Below are 18,532 nucleotides of genomic sequence, written 5' to 3'. Positions count from 1 at the left end.
TGTAGCGATGACATCTGAACAACTGCGTGCTTTTGTTGCATCAGTGGCTTGCTCCAATTCGATCAAAAAGTTTGTTTGGACCCCGTGTGTAACATTGCGTCAGATTTGATCATTTGGTCATTTTTGATCTGCATGATATTGGAGACATCATATAAAGCACTTTACCACACATGTGCGCCACCGCTTCACCCAATGCACCGGGTTCTTGTATGTATGGAATTTTCTTGATAGAAAAAGAAAATATTGTGACTGATTCCGAAGCAAGGCATGCACCACCGCTTTCTGGTCTTCGTCTATACCGAGCTTCATTCCGCAGCAAGCCCCTTTTTAGGTCTCCAGACCACTAACCACTAGGTGAGATATCCGGCGAGTATGGCGGATGCGGAATGCACTTAAAACACGCGATTTTCTCTGCTGTCATAGGTGGCGTGTTGGGGGTGGGGGTAGGGGGCGTTGTCGTGGTGCAGCACACCACACCACACCACGAGTGAGCAAGTTACCAAGCTTTGACCTGACTGCAGGCTTCAAAGTGGTCCTCAAGCAGGTCACAGTATGATGCACTGTTTGCAGTGAATACCCTATTCATGTAATGTTCCACTGCTGGACCTCTATTGCCTCAAGTCAGTCAGCGCGAGCTTGCGCACCGTTGGAGCTGCCAGGGGCTTCTTTGGTCTTGGTGGCGTCGTGTGCCGCCACTCCATGTAGCCTCTCGCAAGCCACCACACGCCGCTCCTTAATGCCGGGGGCAAGTTGTTCTGAAACCCACCCGGGGGGTACTTTGTGGTACTGCAGAATGCCATGAATAAGTTCGTGTGCTTGCTATCCTTCGCCCATCCCTCATGTAATGCCCTCGGGCCTTTGAGGTTATGGAAATAAATAAATTAGGCACAAATGCACAAAAATTGTCCAAAAGATGCATGCAAATATGCAGACCGAAAAACATGTAGAAATATTATGATGCCTCGAATATTACTCCTGAAGCTCTTACGTACCTTGGGACCGTATAATTACATAAATTGTCAAAAAACGTAGTACGAACAAAAATGCACATTCCTTATTAACAGTCGGAACGTACGTGTGATAATGATTCCAATGTAATTCCAATAAGCGTGTAGATGGAACGTGTGCTTTGGGCAGATTACCTCCCGTTTGAAATGACGTGAGCAGTGGCAAAACAAAGGGAAAGGCAATCGTTAAATAAATAACAAATATATGACATATGCAACCAAAGGGAGCTGAACTACGAAAGAATATGCAACCAAATAGCGCTGAAATATGTCATAAATGAAACAGTCGTATTATATGACGATCAGGAAGACATATGCAAAAATATGCAACTATATGACACACGAAATAGTATAATGGGCGTTGAAACACTGGGCATTAGAACGCATTAAAAAAACATTCATTTTGCATGAACTCCAGAGCCCTTTAGCCATGAATGACGTACAAGATGTGTTTCTATCTTGACCCTCGTCTCTGCGTCCGTTTCTTGGTTTCATGGATCTTCAACTTGTTCAGACGTATGGTGCGCGGAGCCCTATTTAATGTACAATTCTTCAGACACTTCATCGATGGTGACCGTTCCGATGGTCCACGTTTTGCAATGAATATCCCCGGGCGTTTCGCCCTCTGCGCCGAAAACCGGATCACCGAACGCTACACCTCCCTGTTGCAGGCTAACAAGGGGGCGGCCATATTGAAAGCACAGTGGTGGTGGTGAGGAGAGGGGGAAATGGAGAAAAAGAGTGAGGTCTGCCTGCACAGAGGTACAGTGGTCACTTGACATTTCCCATCAAGCCACCGGGCCGGCGTGCACGGCTCTCTCTAGTGGCGGGTCAAACTGCGGTGACCACCTTACTGTGACTCCTACAAAAGCCATATGGTCAATGTATTGCGAAAACACATTCAACAGCCGTCAGTTTCGTTCACGGTCCAGCGGTACCCCCACACACATAGACACTCAATCAAGCGATCAATCAATCAATCACTCAATCCATCAATCACTCAATCCATCAATCACTCAATCCATCGATCAATCAATCCATCCATCAATCAGTTAGTCAATAAGTCAATCAATCAAGGTCTGGTTTTGGAATGTATAGAACAGACTATATTTCATTGTGGTTTCGTGGCACAGATCAAACGATATATTCGTGCAACGTTACCTACACAGGACTAATATAATTAACAAAAGCGTGACAACGTGGGCACGCAGAAGTCAACCCTCACACGGTAACAAGTGCTAGTAGTAGAGATAGAGGGCGGGTGGTTGTCACGAGATAGACGCTGATTGGGCGCGGTGAGAACGAGGCGTCACGACCCGCGAAGTGTTGTTTGTGGCCCATACCGGAATCACACCCCACTTGAACACATCGTTGCCGATGATGTTCACGCCTGTGATGATGAACAGCAGAGAGAAGAACTTCATTGTCATGGCCACTTGCAACTGCAACAAATGGGAGACTGCACCAAACGAAACTAAAAAAAATAATGATGAAAGAAGGAAGTCACTGAATAGGTTAGCCAGGTGGAATGACTTACTTCTTTCATCATTAAATTCTTAAGCACTTGAGGCTTTGTATGTATCTGTCCTTTCTATGTGGTCTGGTCTCAGAACATCAACTGCCATCATGTTAAACTCTGAAAGCGGTCAAGCCCCAAGTGCTGGGATAGAAGCTGAAGCTTCCGTTTTTTTTTAATTCAAATAAAGGAGAGCCGTGTCGAATTCGGGGTTAGGGTGCTTCTGGAAGAATTTGCCATGGGGAAAGGAAAGCAGCAACAGAATGTGTATACGGCAAACCAGCTGCTATAAGGGCGTTTGCTTGAATTGAAGAGCGTGTCCTCTGTCGTCAATGCTCTTAGGTATTTTTGATCCAGCACTGGGGTCGTATGTCAGGTTGTAGGCCTTACGTTTACAGCGCAAAACGCAGGGGCTAGCAAGCAGAATGACTAGCACATGTGCATCATCCTGCCATACATCTTACCATAAAGTAAGCTGTACACGCAAGACACATCTTTTCATGTACAGTGAGATAGTCTTTTCAAATCTGTGAGGCAAAATTGTTCTCTGCATGGTAACACATAATAATAACAAAATATTGCAAAATATGCGACTTGGTCTTGTGACATGATCGAAATGTGTACCGGCTGCTAAATTCTCCCTGCGTATATGTATTGTACGCCGAGTGGGGTGCATTTTGTCGATAAACTTTTCGCTATAACCGGGTGAACACCAGAACGCTTAAGTACATGCCCATTTGCCCCCAAACTATTCTTTGAAAAGGGGGCACAGAAGCAGGTCTAACTTTAAAAAGTGCTACCCCACCACTTCATCGTGTCAGAGTTGGGATCCAACATTATTAGAGTATGGCACGATTTTGCCAGATATGCACTGGCCCTCTTGAACTGCAGGAGATCGACCTGTAACCAAATTTCTCTTAAACTTCCCTTAAGTTAGAACAATCATCAGAGAAGGTGAAGACAGATCAAAATGACATACCACATCTGCTGTGTGGATGCCTGCAGCAGCGGCGACGATACCAATGGTAGCTCCCGGCGCAGAAAACAGCGCCGATGTGCAGGACGCCATGGCTACAGGGAGGGCATAGTACAGTGGATGCACGTTGGTCAAGACGGCCTGCACATGTGAAGCTTTGTAGTGCCACCCAATCCAGCAGAGCTATACGCACCACAGAACTGTCAAGAGGGCTCGAAGCAAGACAACGAGAACCGAGAATGTAGGTGTAGAATCTTAATTGTCAGGCGTGGTATTTGTTTGCCGTGTTCTTATTTAATTACCTATCATTATTTATTTATTGATACGAATTTGATACGAATAACCCATACGTAGGAACGCAGTGAGGTAAAATGCGAAAATACTCCAAAAGCCGGGAGATGACATAACGAAAGAAAGAGAGGACTCCAACTTAACGTAACAAACAAACAACTTTAAGCAGACGTTTCGCCTGTCATACGACGGGCATCATCAGTGCAAGATTGAGCTGGAGAGCCGACAACCAGTCGCTACTTAAGGAGATGACAGTATTGTTCAGGAAGGGGGCCACGGTTTTTGTTACAATGCAGGGGATCAGCGCGTATGTGCCACGATTCCAGGAGCTTCCTGCGTCCCAGTCTTTGCTCGCATGCCAAGGTCACCGCATTATCGTAGTACGCGTACACCGCAAGCAAAGACTGGGACCCAGGAAGCTCCTGGAATCGTTGTTTGTTGAAAGTTGTTTGTTTGTTAGGTTAAGTCGGAGTCCTCTCTTTCTTTCGCAGTGAGGTAAACAAAATTATTTAAGAGAAGGCCAAAACCAGTTACACACAATGGAGACGGAAGAATACGAATTTTCAGAATTAAAGAGAACACTTCATCTTGAAAGGCGACTCAATCTGATGCCCTGCTAGCTGTGATGAGCTTTTTCTCATTGGCACTTTCATATCTGCATCGGTCCCGAAAGCATATTGCAAAGACACGGCCTTGCTTTTGAATTTCTAGAAGCTTCAGTTGTTATCTGTGCGTGGAAAACAAGAAGTTACAACCGTTACTGGAACACATTCTTCAGTCATTTATTTTCAATGCAGATGCCGCCGTTGAAGAATGGAAGCGGCCGAGAACGTCGGCAACCTGCTGTCGCCTACCGATCCGCTATGTTGATGTCAGCCGCCGATCCACATGCCGCAATGACTGTTTATACTTTATGCGAACCGCAAGCATTGTATGGATGGAACGAGACCTTAACTCGACTCTATGGACAGCAGGCGTCATGCAATTGTACATTGGACACCGCACTGCCCTAGCATTTCCTGGAACGTCCTAGCGCGGAAGACATCGTGCCTGTCATGTCAGGGTGTTCCAGGTAATCAGGTTCAATAAGCAGGCTCATCAAAAGTTTAGCAACTTACTAGGTGAGATGCGATGGGAACAAGCAGCTTGGCCACCACAGCTTCGCCCTGCAGCTCAGTTATGAAGGACGAAGCGACCAAGAGACCAATTTGCGCTGCCAATGGCGTCAAGTCGGGCAGTTGCATCAATTTCTGTATCACTAACCATGAGATTCCCTTGTTCTATGTGAAGGATTTAATATAGATATAGTCAAAACACATACAGCTGTGTATATAAGAGATAAAATTATAAGATTTATATTAGACTGAGACAAACGATACATTACGAAGCACTCTAGATTAGAGAACCAAGGTTTAGAAACTAAGACTAGGGACTGTGAGACATGGGACCCTACATGGAGGAAGGAAACACAGGAGCGGCCCCTCGCATGGTTTTCTATGGAGAGCCGGCGCGTAGGATTGTGGGATATGCCTGTCTACCACGTGACCGCACACGAGACCCAAGTAATATGGCGGCCTCCATGGACGGAAAATAAATTTAGGTATAGATCCGAGTGAATCTTGTGTTGTCCGAAGATTAACATAGAAGAACACGGTGGCATAGTTACGCGGACACTGACCTGCGTATCAAAGCGATGTAAACCTAAATTGAAAAGTAAGTCACGTGGTTGACAGAAAGTAATGGCCGTTTTGACTCGAGCGACCGCCAGAGGGGCCCCACTCATCTCTGTTCGAAACGGCCGCTCCTGAGTAGGGGCTCTAGGAGGTCTGGTGAATCAAGAGCTAGAGACTAAGGCAAGATGAGGGACCCTAGGACTAGGAGATCAAGCACTAGGCTCTGTAAGATGAGGGATTGTACTATGAGGGAATGACGACGAAGGTCAGGCACTGTAAGACTAAGAACTCTAGGACAAGCGATTCTGAGGCCCAAGGACTTGCGAATCAAGGATTGTAAGACTATCAAGGATAGGATGTTTAGTTCCATTTATTAGTTCCATTTGTCCAAGCTTTAGTGGTTCAGCTTTGCACGCTATGGTTTCAGTCGTGAGCAGAGACACGAAAAATAATTCGTTGGCCTGGCACAAGGTCATCCTCGGCGAGGTCTCTAAACAGTGTGTACCGGGCGCCGGGATCAAAGTGCAGGATAAAAAAATTATGTGGGAAAAATTAGTTCAGACACAATCATGTAGTCGTCCCATGAAATGCAGAATCGCCATGGCGTCACATACATGTAGCAATTCGACCACAGAGAGTCCCCCAGCGATGGTGAGAACGGATCGCCATGGAATCCTTCTGGAGGCATACCGCCATGGAATAATGGGAGACGAAGTCACCTTCTCGGGAATGAATGAGAGCAACACAATGACCATGAACACTAGCGTCACCTCGTGGGTGTCCCTGAAAGTACAAGGGCGTAAGAAAGCGCACATGATCGGACATAAGCGATATGGCATAGAGCTCAATCCCAAAGATCGAAGGAGGTCGACTCGAACTCCGTTCCTTGCGATAGTAGCGCATGTGGAAAGAGGAAAACGACCCTCGCAGTTCCCCCCCCCCCCCCCGTTGTCAAAAATTTGTGTCTGCACGAGGCGTCGCCACCATATTCGCCTCTCCAACTGTCTGGTCGCCACCTAGCCGACCAGAACAGAAGCACTCAATGAGTGTCACAGCAGACTACCGGTATGTTTCGCGCTGACCCCAAACTGCCGTAACTTCCCTTCATATGTGGTGGAGTTTACCGGCTTACAGAACTGAAACAGCAAAAGCACTGCTCAATTCCACAGTACAAAAATACCGCGGAGAACGATATTCAATGTGAAGGGGAAGATCTATACGAAAACAACGTAGACGGCGGGGAACAACACGCGACTTACGTTATTTCTAAAATTTTTTAAACACGTCTCGTAGAAGGCACGAAGCAGGTTGATTTATTCATCGGCAATCATTCTTTTCTCCGCCATCTTGATGACGACGCGAGCGCCTCTACAGGTAGTTGGAGAGGCGAATAGTGTCTTCCCTTCTCTGTGTCTCTGTCCCTTGTCTCTGTGCGTGTGTCGGTGTTGCAGCATCACCGTTACCCAATACTATTCGAGTCTAAGATAGCGTGTCTAAATTCCTCACGTTTGACGATAAGTTGATTGGCTTGTGGGGTTGGACCGAACCGCCCAGGACTGTCTGAATACTTTGATGTACCCTCTGTCGGGAGAAGCCTAACGAACTTTTGTAGCTGATGTAATTCGCTCTCGTTCTGTGAAGGGACTTCACTGGCCTCCAGAAGGAATCCAGGTCCTTAGTCAATTCATGGCCGCATAGCCCCTTCGACAGCAACACTGTCACATTTCCCGTGTCACGTGTCGCGCTCATGGAACTCTGCATGACATCCGTTCTATTAGGGGTATATTTTTTTTAAATCCTTGCCCCCATATTTGTTTCCGCGTGTCGCAGGGTTACATGCGCGCACAAAACGCACGCATGTAGGCAAGACGGCTGGTCGCCCGTCGCGAGCTAGATAACTTGCTCTTAAATCAGTATACGCGCTTTGAAACCGAAACCTACAGAGAAGCCGCTGCAATAGTCGAACTGTCGTATTCTTAAACGATCCTCGACTCGAATCCCATGAGCGGAGGAAACGAAGCTTTCCTTTACTTGAGGAGCCATTGAGTTGTAATGATGCGCCTGGACGTTTCCTCCAGCGATGTCCCCCTTCCAGCATTCGTCTTGTCACATGCATATAGTGAACCGTCATTATTATGACCATGTTCGTTCCCAAAAATTTTGGTCATAATGCGGAATTGTCATATTAACAGGGGCTGTATGTCAGGTTATCGGGGGTCATATTAACGAGGGTTCGCCGTATGTGTAGAGGAGCGGCTGGAGTGAATGGCAGAGCCGAGGATCGTTCAAGAATACGTTGCTACTTGCTAGGCTGTTGCTAAGATCAGCTGCAGCTAAAGATCGTCGTGAGACACTGAATGACCAAGGTCCACCTACTTGATGCCGAGGTATTTTTCCCAGCCTATGAAGTAGTCGTTGCTTTTTCGAAATATCCAGATAATGACTAGAGCCATGATGGCTACCAAGATAACGCATTCTTTCAACCTGCACAGACGGGGCCGACACACACGTTTACGTGGAATCCTCTAAAACAGTCGGTTGCGATTTCACTGAGTTCCAGCTGGCCACAGGACTTATCCGTCGGAGCAAGTGCTGCTTCGTCGCGATTTTCGTAAGCTTTGCTCTCGTTCGTGGACAGCGCTATGCCTTATGGGAGATCTCGGGCGACGCCATGACAGGCGATTTCCGGACGACATCTCATGTAGAAGCAACTTAGAGATTGGCTTCGAACGGTTGCTTTAAAGGTCCACTACAGTGTACGAATTTATTCGCGCGCAATAAAAGATGAAGTCACCTCAACAGCAGTACAAAAGGAACGGGCCTTTTGTATTGCTGTCAAGGTAACAGCAAGCATCTTTTGCTCCTTGAGGAGAATAAATTTTTACGCTTTGGTGCCCCCTTGATAGATAACGACGCTCGACGACGATTTTATCGCACGAGATTTAAAGCACAAACGAGATAAATATTACAAGACCTGCAATTCTACAGAGTCTCGTTCGGACCTGGCGAGTCACCTGTCTCTCGTCAAAAATTTTGAGATGACCTATTGGCGACTCGTGCACAGAAACGCTTGCGCCGAAAGAGAAATCCCATACTGTGAGATTCTACAATGACAGACAGCAAACGGGTCTCACCTGAAGTGACCTAGAAATTGCCTTTTTCTCTTGATCACCTCTAAGATGTTTTCCTCAGACATTGCGGTTTCTTTCAATTCGCTGCAACAGAAATCGAAAAGGGGAAAAAATCGCAGCTACTTATAGAAACTGGACTAATTATGGCATCTGTTTTCTGAATTCTCCAGAATTTGTGCCTTGCACATATCTCACACTCTAACATCATGAAATTAATTTCCAGTTTGGAGAAATAAGACGTCATAGGCTGTGCAATCTAATCAAACCCTTACACTGTCAGTCACGGCAACTGCCGGTGCTTCATCTTTAAGTCCGGCTGCTATTTTTAAGTTTGCTTTTTGCAGCCCCTCTTCCTTTATATGATTTTTGTTTTTTTTGTGCTGTTTTTAATTGGTGTATGCATAATACATTTTTGTTGCGCGCATCGTTTCTAAACGTTGTCTCTAGGCTACACTATAAATATGATGACTTGTTAATACATCAGATAATCTGATAACATAACGTGTGCTGCAACCCGAAATTTCGGACTGCGGTCCTTACTGTGATGCTCGTCATTTTTAGCAAGTCATTTTTAGCAATACCTGAAGGAGTACAACAAAAATCACACTTATCAGGATACGTGAGAAACCTTAGAAAATTATGCCCTCGTTAGAAACCTCGTTAGAAAGAGATTATATTCGGCAATAGTTTCCTTTACTTCCTTCTGGACTATGTATCAAGAGTGTATTGTTCATGAAAGAACTGATGTTCTGAGGCTGGAACAACATAGAAGCGACAAATACATACAAAGCCTCAATTACCAGAAGATGAGGGTTCGAGTCCTACAGCTGGCTACCTTTTCAGTGACCTTCATCTTTCATCGTGTATTATTGCAAGGAATACCGTCCACTTACTGCTGTTTGAGGTAACAGAAATACATGAGGCATGAGATGACAACAACTGATGCAGATGCAATGGGGAGACCGACTGCCATCCACGATATGAAAGAGAAGTCGTCCCAGCCATATTCACTGCGAAAGACGAATTGGAGCGTTCGTGTTAATGATGGTGAACAGGAATAACGCGCATATGGACACATATCGGACGTACATGGGACGTAGTGGAACATACGTTGATATCTGGAACGTTATGCGAACGTCCGTTATGTCTCCCAGCAGGATGTACCTTGCAGGTAGAGGCTGGCTATTTCATATGGTTGAAGTAATTACGAAAATTAAAAAGACAGCTATATCTGCGCGCAAAACTGTCGACCAAGGTGTCGCCCTCTACACGTGATATTGCAGAGCACGTGATAGCGTCTAGATATAGCTGTAGCGCAGACATCAGACCATAAAGTACGCCTTTTATGGCCGTATCATGGAAAGACTGGCAAAGATTACAGTTCAAAATCAAGAGTAAAGCTCGTCTCCGACGCCTTGTACATGTGTTAAGGCGTCACAGACACGTCATATGTACGTCATATGTGCGTCATATATGTACGACAAGTTCGATATAGACGTCTTACTAGCGCAGATGGTCTCGCAGAAAGATCCCCGACATGCTACTCGGAATATTCGCCAGACCGCTCACGCTAGCGCAGTAAGCGATGTTGATCAGGAGAGCTTTCTTGATCTGTTGAAAGCGTCTGCAAACAAAAAAAAAAGAACGTGCGCAAAAACTGGAAGATCCGCGAAGATATATGGTACTAGTATGGCTCTGGCAACCGAGCATAAAGACTGCGAAAGAGTGACACGTTGCAAGGAGAAAATTACTTACTCGGACTCAACCGCGATCAGCTTGGCAACGCTGGGCCGTCTGAGGATCGAATTTCGCTTTTTGCTGGGCTTGGCTGAAATAGTATGCAAAATTCTCATCGCACTTCCCCAAACTGTCCCCACTGTCCCCCAGTCTCGAGCTTTTAAGTTATGGATCTAGTTCCTCATGTGAACGTATACTAGCACAGTACACGCCTACAACCCGAGGAGGGAGGAGGAGGAGGAGGAGTGTCGTTGGGAGGAACCCGAGAGGTCTGCCTGCCTGATTAGGTGGCATGTTTCTCGGGAAGGGAAAGGTGGTGGAGAGGAGGAGAGGAAAGGGTGAAGTGGAAGACCGAGCAGAATCCGCTCGGGGGGAGGATAGCTGCGTCCATGGGCCGACTTCAGGGGAACTGTGCCGGCATACGCCTATTACACATCTGAGGGAAACCCAGGAAAAACCCCAGACGGCACAGCCGGCCCGCGGATTCGAACCGCGGACCTCCCAGTCTCCAAGCGCACGCGTTACCGCTGCGCCACCGGAGCTGGTGCCTACAACCCTATATGGCAGATGTACCCCGATTCGCAGAGCTGCAAGGGTATCGTGAAGTTTGCGTCAAAAGTCTGTCAGCAACGAACGGTCTTCCTTTACTACGCACTACCTACTCCACGGGATAATGTTCTGCTTGTCGATATGCTCTGTTGAAGACGATGCAGACTCCGAGGCGTCCACGGCGGAAGTGTTTATGAGCTGAACGTAGTGCTAGGCACGCATGTTTTTATACTGGTGAACACAGTTGCTCGAAAAATGTAATGAAAGCAATCATGACAGCCCACTACACGGGACAACGCTAGCTTCTACGTCTGTGACAAATACAACACGTTCCTCAGAGGTACAACACTATCGGGAAGTTTACTCCCGAAGCCTGTCGATAACCGACGAGCTCCTTCATTACCTGTGCATCTCTTATGGTCTTACCAGTACTTGGATCCACATCCACTTCGGCCTTGTGCTCTGACGTCCCGCTCTCACTTCCTTGTAGTCTAGGATCTGCCGAAGTCACGTGAAAATTCGAAATGTAACGAATGTGGCACAAAGACGCGCTCGACCTGACTAGTCTGGCAACATCTGTGCAACGCGCGCGGGAAGGACGCCAGCATGAGAACGTCACTTACTCTTCACGAAACCGAAACTTACTCAATTTTACCAAGTACTATAGCAGTCTCGAGTTACGCTTACAACGACCACATTACATCCAGTTCGGCTTCAACGGCAACAACGCGTTATTCTAATGATGATGATTGTGATGTTTCATTGCGATAGGTGATACTCTACATCATTACTAGAGGTAATAATTGCTAGACCAAAAGATATAATGACGAGCGTCGCTGTTGAGACCAAAGTCCTACTTTGTCCAGAATGGTGAGAACTGTCATTAGGGCGCTGGTAAGCGATGGCCGTCCATCGAGCAATTTTATCGAAGTGAGAGGTCGAGAGTGAGGCTGATGTAATAGGTTGTGTTCGTTTATTCAACTCGTGCTACCCGCAAGCCGGAGTCGTGACCTATGAGAGTCATCGTACGCCATCGAGAGGGGAGTTGCTGGGCGTCGTCAAGTCTTGGGCATCTCTAGTGTCAAATCCTCGAATTTTAGCACAGGAGTCACTGCCACGGGGATAACGAACAAGAGAGTCGCGCCGTTGTACGCGTATTATTGTCCACCCAAAAGAGTCGACTCGCTCAAGTTGCTCGAGTTCAATAAATGAGTCATCAAGGGCTGATACTGCGGCCAATGGAGAAGGACGCGTTCCAGATTTTTCGTATCATCGTAGGGACGGCAGCTTGGTGAGTCGACTTGTCGCACGGGCTAACATGTCTGAACCGTAAGAGCGAGCCGCGTCCTGACGAACAATAACTTTATTTTAACGATGATTATGATGATGATCCTGACGGGACTTATTACGGGGCATGCGGAGGGCGTAATTCTGCTCCAAAGGCCCAACTCACCTACAGGAGTATCGGAGGAAAAGGTTGTGTCCACTAGAGCCGACGAACTCCTCCCTCGCGTTACATCCAACAGTGTCCTTGACACGGGATCGGCTGTACTCAGCGACGGCGCTCCGGACGCCGTCGTCGACGTCCTCGGAGAGATGAAGACCACGCTGATCGGTGTCAAGATGCAGTCTTCCTCCAGAGTGGTCCTCACCGTACGCTGCCGCTGTTGAACCGCCTTTGCCATAGTAGCGGTGATTATGTCATGTTCCAGTTCGAACACCGTGGTTTCGACCACGGAGGACATGAACACCGTCGTGGCTCCGCCCATGAAGAACTGGGTACTGAGGAAGGTGGTGACTGTTAGGCCTAAGATGATGGCTCGCATGCTACAGCCGAAAGTGTCGAGCAGGTAGAGGGACAGACGGGTGGAGAGAGGTGTATCTTCCGTGGAGGCGATCAGGATGCCGGTGCCCAAGTGGATCAGGATTAAGTTGTCCTGGAAGAGGAGAAGGAGGGCATACGTGCTATGTAAACAACTCTAGACCAAAAGAAAGCCTGTTCGACGCCTGCTTTCTTCACTTCCGACTTTCTTGCCGACTTTTCCTTCCACGGCCGCTGAAAGCAAATCTGTGATTTGGTGGAGCGCAATCTCGGGCGTGACATCTATGTCATGTCGATTATCGATCAGACCTTGCTTATCCCAGCTGGCTATGTTGACAGTGACTCTGGAGCAAAGTTGAAAGACAAGTGGCACTAACCGACATGCTCGCCTGGGCAAGCTCCTCGACGTCCACTACATCGAGGAGTGGAAATAGAAGAAAAGGAAGCATGGAGGCCATGGCTGTAGGGACTGTCTCCAAGAGATCCCAGGTGACCATCCACAGGAAGACGCCCACACACCATAGCCTCTGGTTGCACATGCAAGGACATGGAGATGTCCGTAAGGACTGAAATCCAGGAACTGCATCGATACCATGGTTTCACTCACCTCATCCTCGATAAGGAACATGGGGGCGACGATAACTGGCATGCAGTGCCCGAGGAGTATCCGCAGCCATCCCCGAATCGTCGTCGTTGGTTCGGGAGAAGCCATAAAGGTGTCTACCAAAAGATTAAAAATAAAAGGTGCCTTTACATCGTACTATTGAGTACTTTTTACATACTACTTTGTGCCTTTTTCTAATACTGCGGAACATTATACTCAGCCACTGTGACCCTATCACACAGGCTCTTGGATACAGACTACAAGAGCAAAATTACTCTTTCGGCACGTCCTGTGTCTGCGATATGCAAGATCTAACCTTAAGTGCATGCCGAAAAACTGCAAGACCAACTTCACTCGACACTTCAATGCAAAAACCATTGGGTGTAGGCTGGGTGAATCGGCCAAGAACACAGACCGCGTTAGATCGAGTGTCAGACAGTAGATGTTCAGATAACATCTCTTGACTTACGATGTACCATTACGTTGTACGTTACGATTACGATGTACCAGGCCATTATATCGGACCACGAGCCCTCTTACGTATCAGTCGTCATTTGTATTCGTGTATTAGGTACAGCCCAGTGGTGAGTACCTGAGAGCGCTGACCTCTGCAGCAAGCATCGAGGCAAAAAAACAGTGCCGGGGCCAGTACGTCAGAAATTTTCCTATTGTGTCCCCGAATTCAAAAGTCTTCATTTGACAGAGTATGTGCTCGCTTCGGTTCGAACTGAACTGGACGTACCTTTCAGTCGTGCTTCAGTAGCGCAAGAGGAACGACGTAGGAAAAGTGTGACTCCCAGCAAGAATGCAGTAGCTATCGAAAGGAATACTGGGAGTACCACGCTTGGTGTCACGTGGCTTCTTCTTCCTCTTGTTCCTCGGTTGGCATGGTATTGTTAGTTCACGATCGTATCGTCGAGCTCCCTGCGTGCCTTCCGGTGTGGCGGTATATTGCTCGTGCGCGCGCTATCGCGCTGTCCTGGGCCGGCTTCACGTGGAATTGTGCCGACATTTTCCCGACGGTGCCTAAGGAAAACACCCAGACAACACATCCAGTGTCCGGATAAGAACAAGGGTCGCCTCCGAGCCTCAGCGTGGAACGCGATCAGGTTTAGCACAGCCTTCGTGGGAAACTGTACGACGAAGACGATAAAAACTCGTCGGAAATCGAAAACCCTTGTGGTTCCTCGTGACATGTGGTGTGTCCCGGAGGTCTCACCGCCATTTTATGGCGCGCATAAGGCTTTTAGAGTGATGGATTTGCGCTGTTGTATACAGCAATCGGAAACCAATGAAATCGATGGAGAAAATTACATAAGATTCCCTATAACCGAAATCTCAAAAGCAAGGAGCCCCAAAAAGGAAGTCTGTTTCTTGGGAGGGCGAAGTAATACGACGCCGTATTTAATGGGGGAAAAAAGAAGACCACACGAAGAAAAACAAAAGTGACGGTATTCGCGAAATGGTTTTAGGTTCGTTTTCGAGTCGGCTTATAGCATAGTATTTCGTTTTGTTCTGTAACGCGAGCAAGACTTCGCTGTAAAGTGCCAGGGACGCCACTGGATATGAACTTGTACGACCGCCATCTTTGAGTTGTTGTTTGGATCAATGTAAAACCGTAATTAATCAACATTATGTACACGGTTGCAAACGAGCAAGGGCGACTAACCGCTGTGTTCTCGCTCCGCTCCCAAGGCTGCTTAGAGCTTAGTGCGCTTCGAGGGTCACCTCTTCCCGCCGTGTTCTCGCTCCGCCCCCAAGGCTTCTTAGAGCATAGAGCGCTTTGAAGGTCATTTCTTTCCGCCATGTTCTCGCCCCGCTCCCAGATCTCCATAGAGCTTAGTGCGCTTCGATGGTCACCTCTTTCCGCCGTGTCCTCACTCCGCCCCCAGGCCTCCTGAGAGGTTAATGAGCATCGAACATAATCTCTTTCCGCCATGTTCTCGCTCCTCCTGGGCTCCCCCGGGCCCCCTTAGAGTGTAGTGCGGTTCGAGGGGTCATCTGATTGTTTCTCGAATCGCACTCTACCGCAGCCCGTTCCGTTCCCTCCAGTCAAGGAGGCGCTGGAGCACCTCCCAGCAGCCCTTGGGTGTCCCGAGTCAGCTTCCAACAGAGCGGACGACTGCGGCGACGTTTTAGTTAGTTGCGACAGAGTTAGTTGCGTGACTGAAGCAACAAGAAAGGGCTCTTTGAAGCGGCTCTAGACTCCTCTAATGGGTACCGGAGTTCGGAGCGAGAATACGCCCTGACAGAAGAGGGGCCACGTTACTATAGCCTAAGTAAGGAGACAACTCGCCACACACGTGGTCGTTGTATTTGGTTGTATCGCTTCGTTGGCGTAGTCTCCTTTTGTCGCCCAGTTCCAGGAGGCTCCTCAGTAATGTCTTAAGTAGCTCCGATAGTGCATCGAGCACGTGCTACAGTCCGCACTGTTGCTCGTGCGCAGAGCGCTGCCAAAGCTACTGAGGACGCCGCTAAGGAATTACCTCAACGTTCGTGCAAGTGGTCCATCATGTAGCAATGCGCATGCTCCACCCCGAAACATTTTCTCTCCTTATTTGAAGATCAACCAATCAGGGTACGGCCTTGACAGACGGAGAAAGGAGTAAGCTACAGGGATGGCGCAGTCCTTCGAAATACTGATGGTGAGGCTCAGTCGCCTCTGACGTCATCACTCGGAGCGACACTGCGTTGAGGAGTCCGTATCTGGTTAACTCGCGCAGAGCAGAATAAATCTTCGTCCTTGCGCACAAGCGGCATGGCTGAGTGGATACAGCATCCGATTGTTGCTTCGAGGTCATGCTAAACACTGGCAGGTGGCGGGTTCAAATCCTGCCACCAGCTCTGCTATCCGAAGTCTTCCCTGAAGCCGGCGCCTTCCTGGTGTCCTCTCTCCATCTGTCTACGTCTGTACACTATCTATGGCCACAGTTGCTTCAGGGTGCTAGCTCGAAATCAAAGAACTCTTTATACTCTCGTATTCAGCACGTCAGTGTTCGAAGCCGACACCGAGATGCTCAAACCTTTTAAGCGACCACAAACAAAAAATAAAAACCTGTACCACAGCGCGAAACCTCTCACTTTTCTTGCGCTGCGCGAAGGCTATACACCGCGAAACTTTTCTGAAACGCCTTCTTCCTTATTTTCCTTTCCTGCATTCGATCACTTTGGCCGCTTCCCCAACGTGCCTTAAACCGTAAAACGATTTCCCGTCAAAAACGGCGGACTTCTTTTAGTTATAGCAGACTTATACTCCAATACGGAGGTTGAGGCCATCGGAGGCCAAGGCGCATTCTTCAGGAAGATTGATTGCCTGCCAATGGCCTTTCTGCGGCCTGAACGGGTGGGGCCACGGCAAGACGCGTCAAGCGAACAAAACTGCATGCAAAGGTAAAAAGACAGCCACCCAGCTCGTCTGGCAACGACGGGAAAATCGAAGTCTTCGTCTGACGTGGAATAAATCCACTCACCCGTTCCCAAGAACCGGGGAGAAAACACGTAGAGCCAGGCTTCGCCCGGATGCTCCCATCCGTGATGTGCGTCTAAAAACACCTGTAGCATATTCGGCTTTTATCGGTTTGTATTTCTGCGAAAGTGGTGCATTGTTTCTCGGTCAATCAAACGTCAATCGATCGTGCGTCCTTTCGAGGTTCTGTTTTGGTTCTAAAGTACAGGACGGTGAAGCTGCGCTTTCGTGGCACATAACGCTGAGCCGCAAGAGCCCTTATTTTTCATTCTGAGTGGCATAGAGACGTGACAAGATAAAGAAGCGTCAGGGACGGCGAGACAGGGGACTAGTGTGCGTCCTGGGACGACTTCAGGAGGTATTGTGCCGGCATTCGTGCGGCAAGTCTGCGGCAAACAATGGCAGACCTCAGGAAGCACCAAAAGGTCGTAGGACTCGAACCCACTACCTTCCAGTCTTCAGCATGTCCTTGGAGCTACCTGCGCAGATGCTCTATTTACTGGTGGGCCTCAAAGAAAAGGCGGACTTGACCATATACGTACCACGTTTTTCGTAGCGACACAGCAACAACAATCTCGAAGTAAGGCAGCCGACGAGAAAGGAATTCATGCTGTTGGACACGAGACGAAATTGGTCTAAAAAGTTGGCCCGTGTGGCCTTAAAGGAGCAATGAGGTGACATTTAACGTGACTCGAAAGCCTGCCTCATCTGTCAAGCTGTCCACCAGGTGTCACCTTGCAATATATTTTCGCTCTGCAGTGTATTATAACTGCTAAGTCGGATTAGAAAAACTGTTACCAAAAGCAGTCGCGGACGGCTGACACGATCCTCGCATGACATGGAAAAGGCCCCGCGCCTTTTTGTTTGTTTTGTTTTGTTTTGTTTTGTTTTGTTGTGTTTGTTTGTTTGTTTGTTTGTTTGTTTGTTTGTTTGTTTGTTTGTTTGTTTGTTTGTTTGTTTGTTTGTTTGTTTGTTTGTTTGTTTGTTTGTTTGTTTGTTTGTTTGTTTGTTTGTTTGTTTTCAGCTCACGCGCCGCTTATACATGCTTGAGCCAACACCGCCTAGATACGGAAGCCTCCGCTCTCGTCGACGCGACGTAACAATTAAGAGTCAGCCAATCAGGATCGTGTTTCCAACGGCCGTAGCCAATCACGAACGAGCTTTCAGCGGTCGTGGCCATGGAGAAGAACCACCGTCGTCTGCGAGTTGCGATTGAACGTCCCCGCGCAGTAAATGGGAAATCTTGGAAATGGAGCGCAAAACCGTCTCAATCTTTCTCATAACTGATTTTCTGGAAAGCGTCTTACACTTTTTGTCTAAATATTTCGGTCTGCAGGTTCCACGTGAGCTGCAATCATTTGCGGGTTCTTGAAGTCGCAGAATGGAGAATCGCAGTAGCAGACGAATTCTGGCTCTTAATTGAAAGAGGGAGAGGAGGCTTTGTCTATCTAGGTGGTGTTGGCACGTGCCGCTATACGTCACGAGTCACGTGCCCGGGGACCACGTTACGTCACGACGTCCTCTCCTTCTGCGATGTGCTCTTTTCACGAGGGGAGGATTTTTTTTAAACGTCGTGCGGAACAGAGACCTCCGCGCGTGCTCCGTAGGTAACATGCGCTCACTGTTCTTTCGCAGGAGCTAATTTTATTCGGTGCAGAACACCCTGCAGTGCAAAAAAAAAAAAAAAGAAAACTTTGGGAGTCACCTCAGTCCTCCTTTAAGCCTTACAACTCTGTAGCCTTTCAATTATGGGGGATCTT

General features: G+C 47.9%; 1 protein-coding gene across 1 annotated transcript; it reads right to left on the bottom strand.

The window, feature by feature from the left end:
* Positions 1-2,096: 2,096 nt before the first annotated feature.
* Positions 2,097-14,124, bottom strand: LOC135398307 (Na(+)/citrate cotransporter-like). Its single transcript, XM_064629727.1, has 14 exons — positions 14,049-14,124; positions 13,310-13,422; positions 13,080-13,229; positions 12,334-12,817; positions 11,307-11,378; positions 10,350-10,422; positions 10,099-10,218; positions 9,488-9,604; positions 8,598-8,678; positions 7,840-7,947; positions 6,078-6,246; positions 4,909-5,070; positions 3,503-3,640; positions 2,097-2,449 (listed from the first exon to the last, which is right to left on the bottom strand). The coding sequence occupies exons 2-14, from the start codon at positions 13,412-13,414 to the stop codon at positions 2,276-2,278; spliced, it is 1,953 nt and encodes a 650-aa protein (XP_064485797.1). The 5' UTR covers positions 13,415-13,422; positions 14,049-14,124; the 3' UTR covers positions 2,097-2,275.
* Positions 14,125-18,532: the final 4,408 nt, after the last annotated feature.

This window comes from Ornithodoros turicata, chromosome 6, assembly GCF_037126465.1.
Source record: "Ornithodoros turicata isolate Travis chromosome 6, ASM3712646v1, whole genome shotgun sequence".
Classification (NCBI taxonomy): domain Eukaryota; kingdom Metazoa; phylum Arthropoda; class Arachnida; order Ixodida; family Argasidae; genus Ornithodoros; species Ornithodoros turicata.
This window is presented reverse-complemented; position numbering and strand designations above follow the sequence as displayed.

What these genes read in the sequence shown, in the direction of transcription:
- LOC135398307 (XM_064629727.1), bottom strand. Translation starts at nt 13,414, where the DNA reads ATGGCTTCTCCCGAACCAACGACGACGATTCGGGGATGGCTGCGGATA. An exon ending in TTCCTCCGATACTCCTGTAG is followed by an intron (nt 11,379 to 12,333) that starts GTGAGTTGGGCC and finishes TGACTTCGGCAG; the next exon opens with ATCCTAGACTACAAGGAAGT. An exon ending in CAATTTCTAGGTCACTTCAG is followed by an intron (nt 7,948 to 8,597) that starts GTGAGACCCGTT and finishes CCGTCTGTGCAG; the next exon opens with GTTGAAAGAATGCGTTATCT.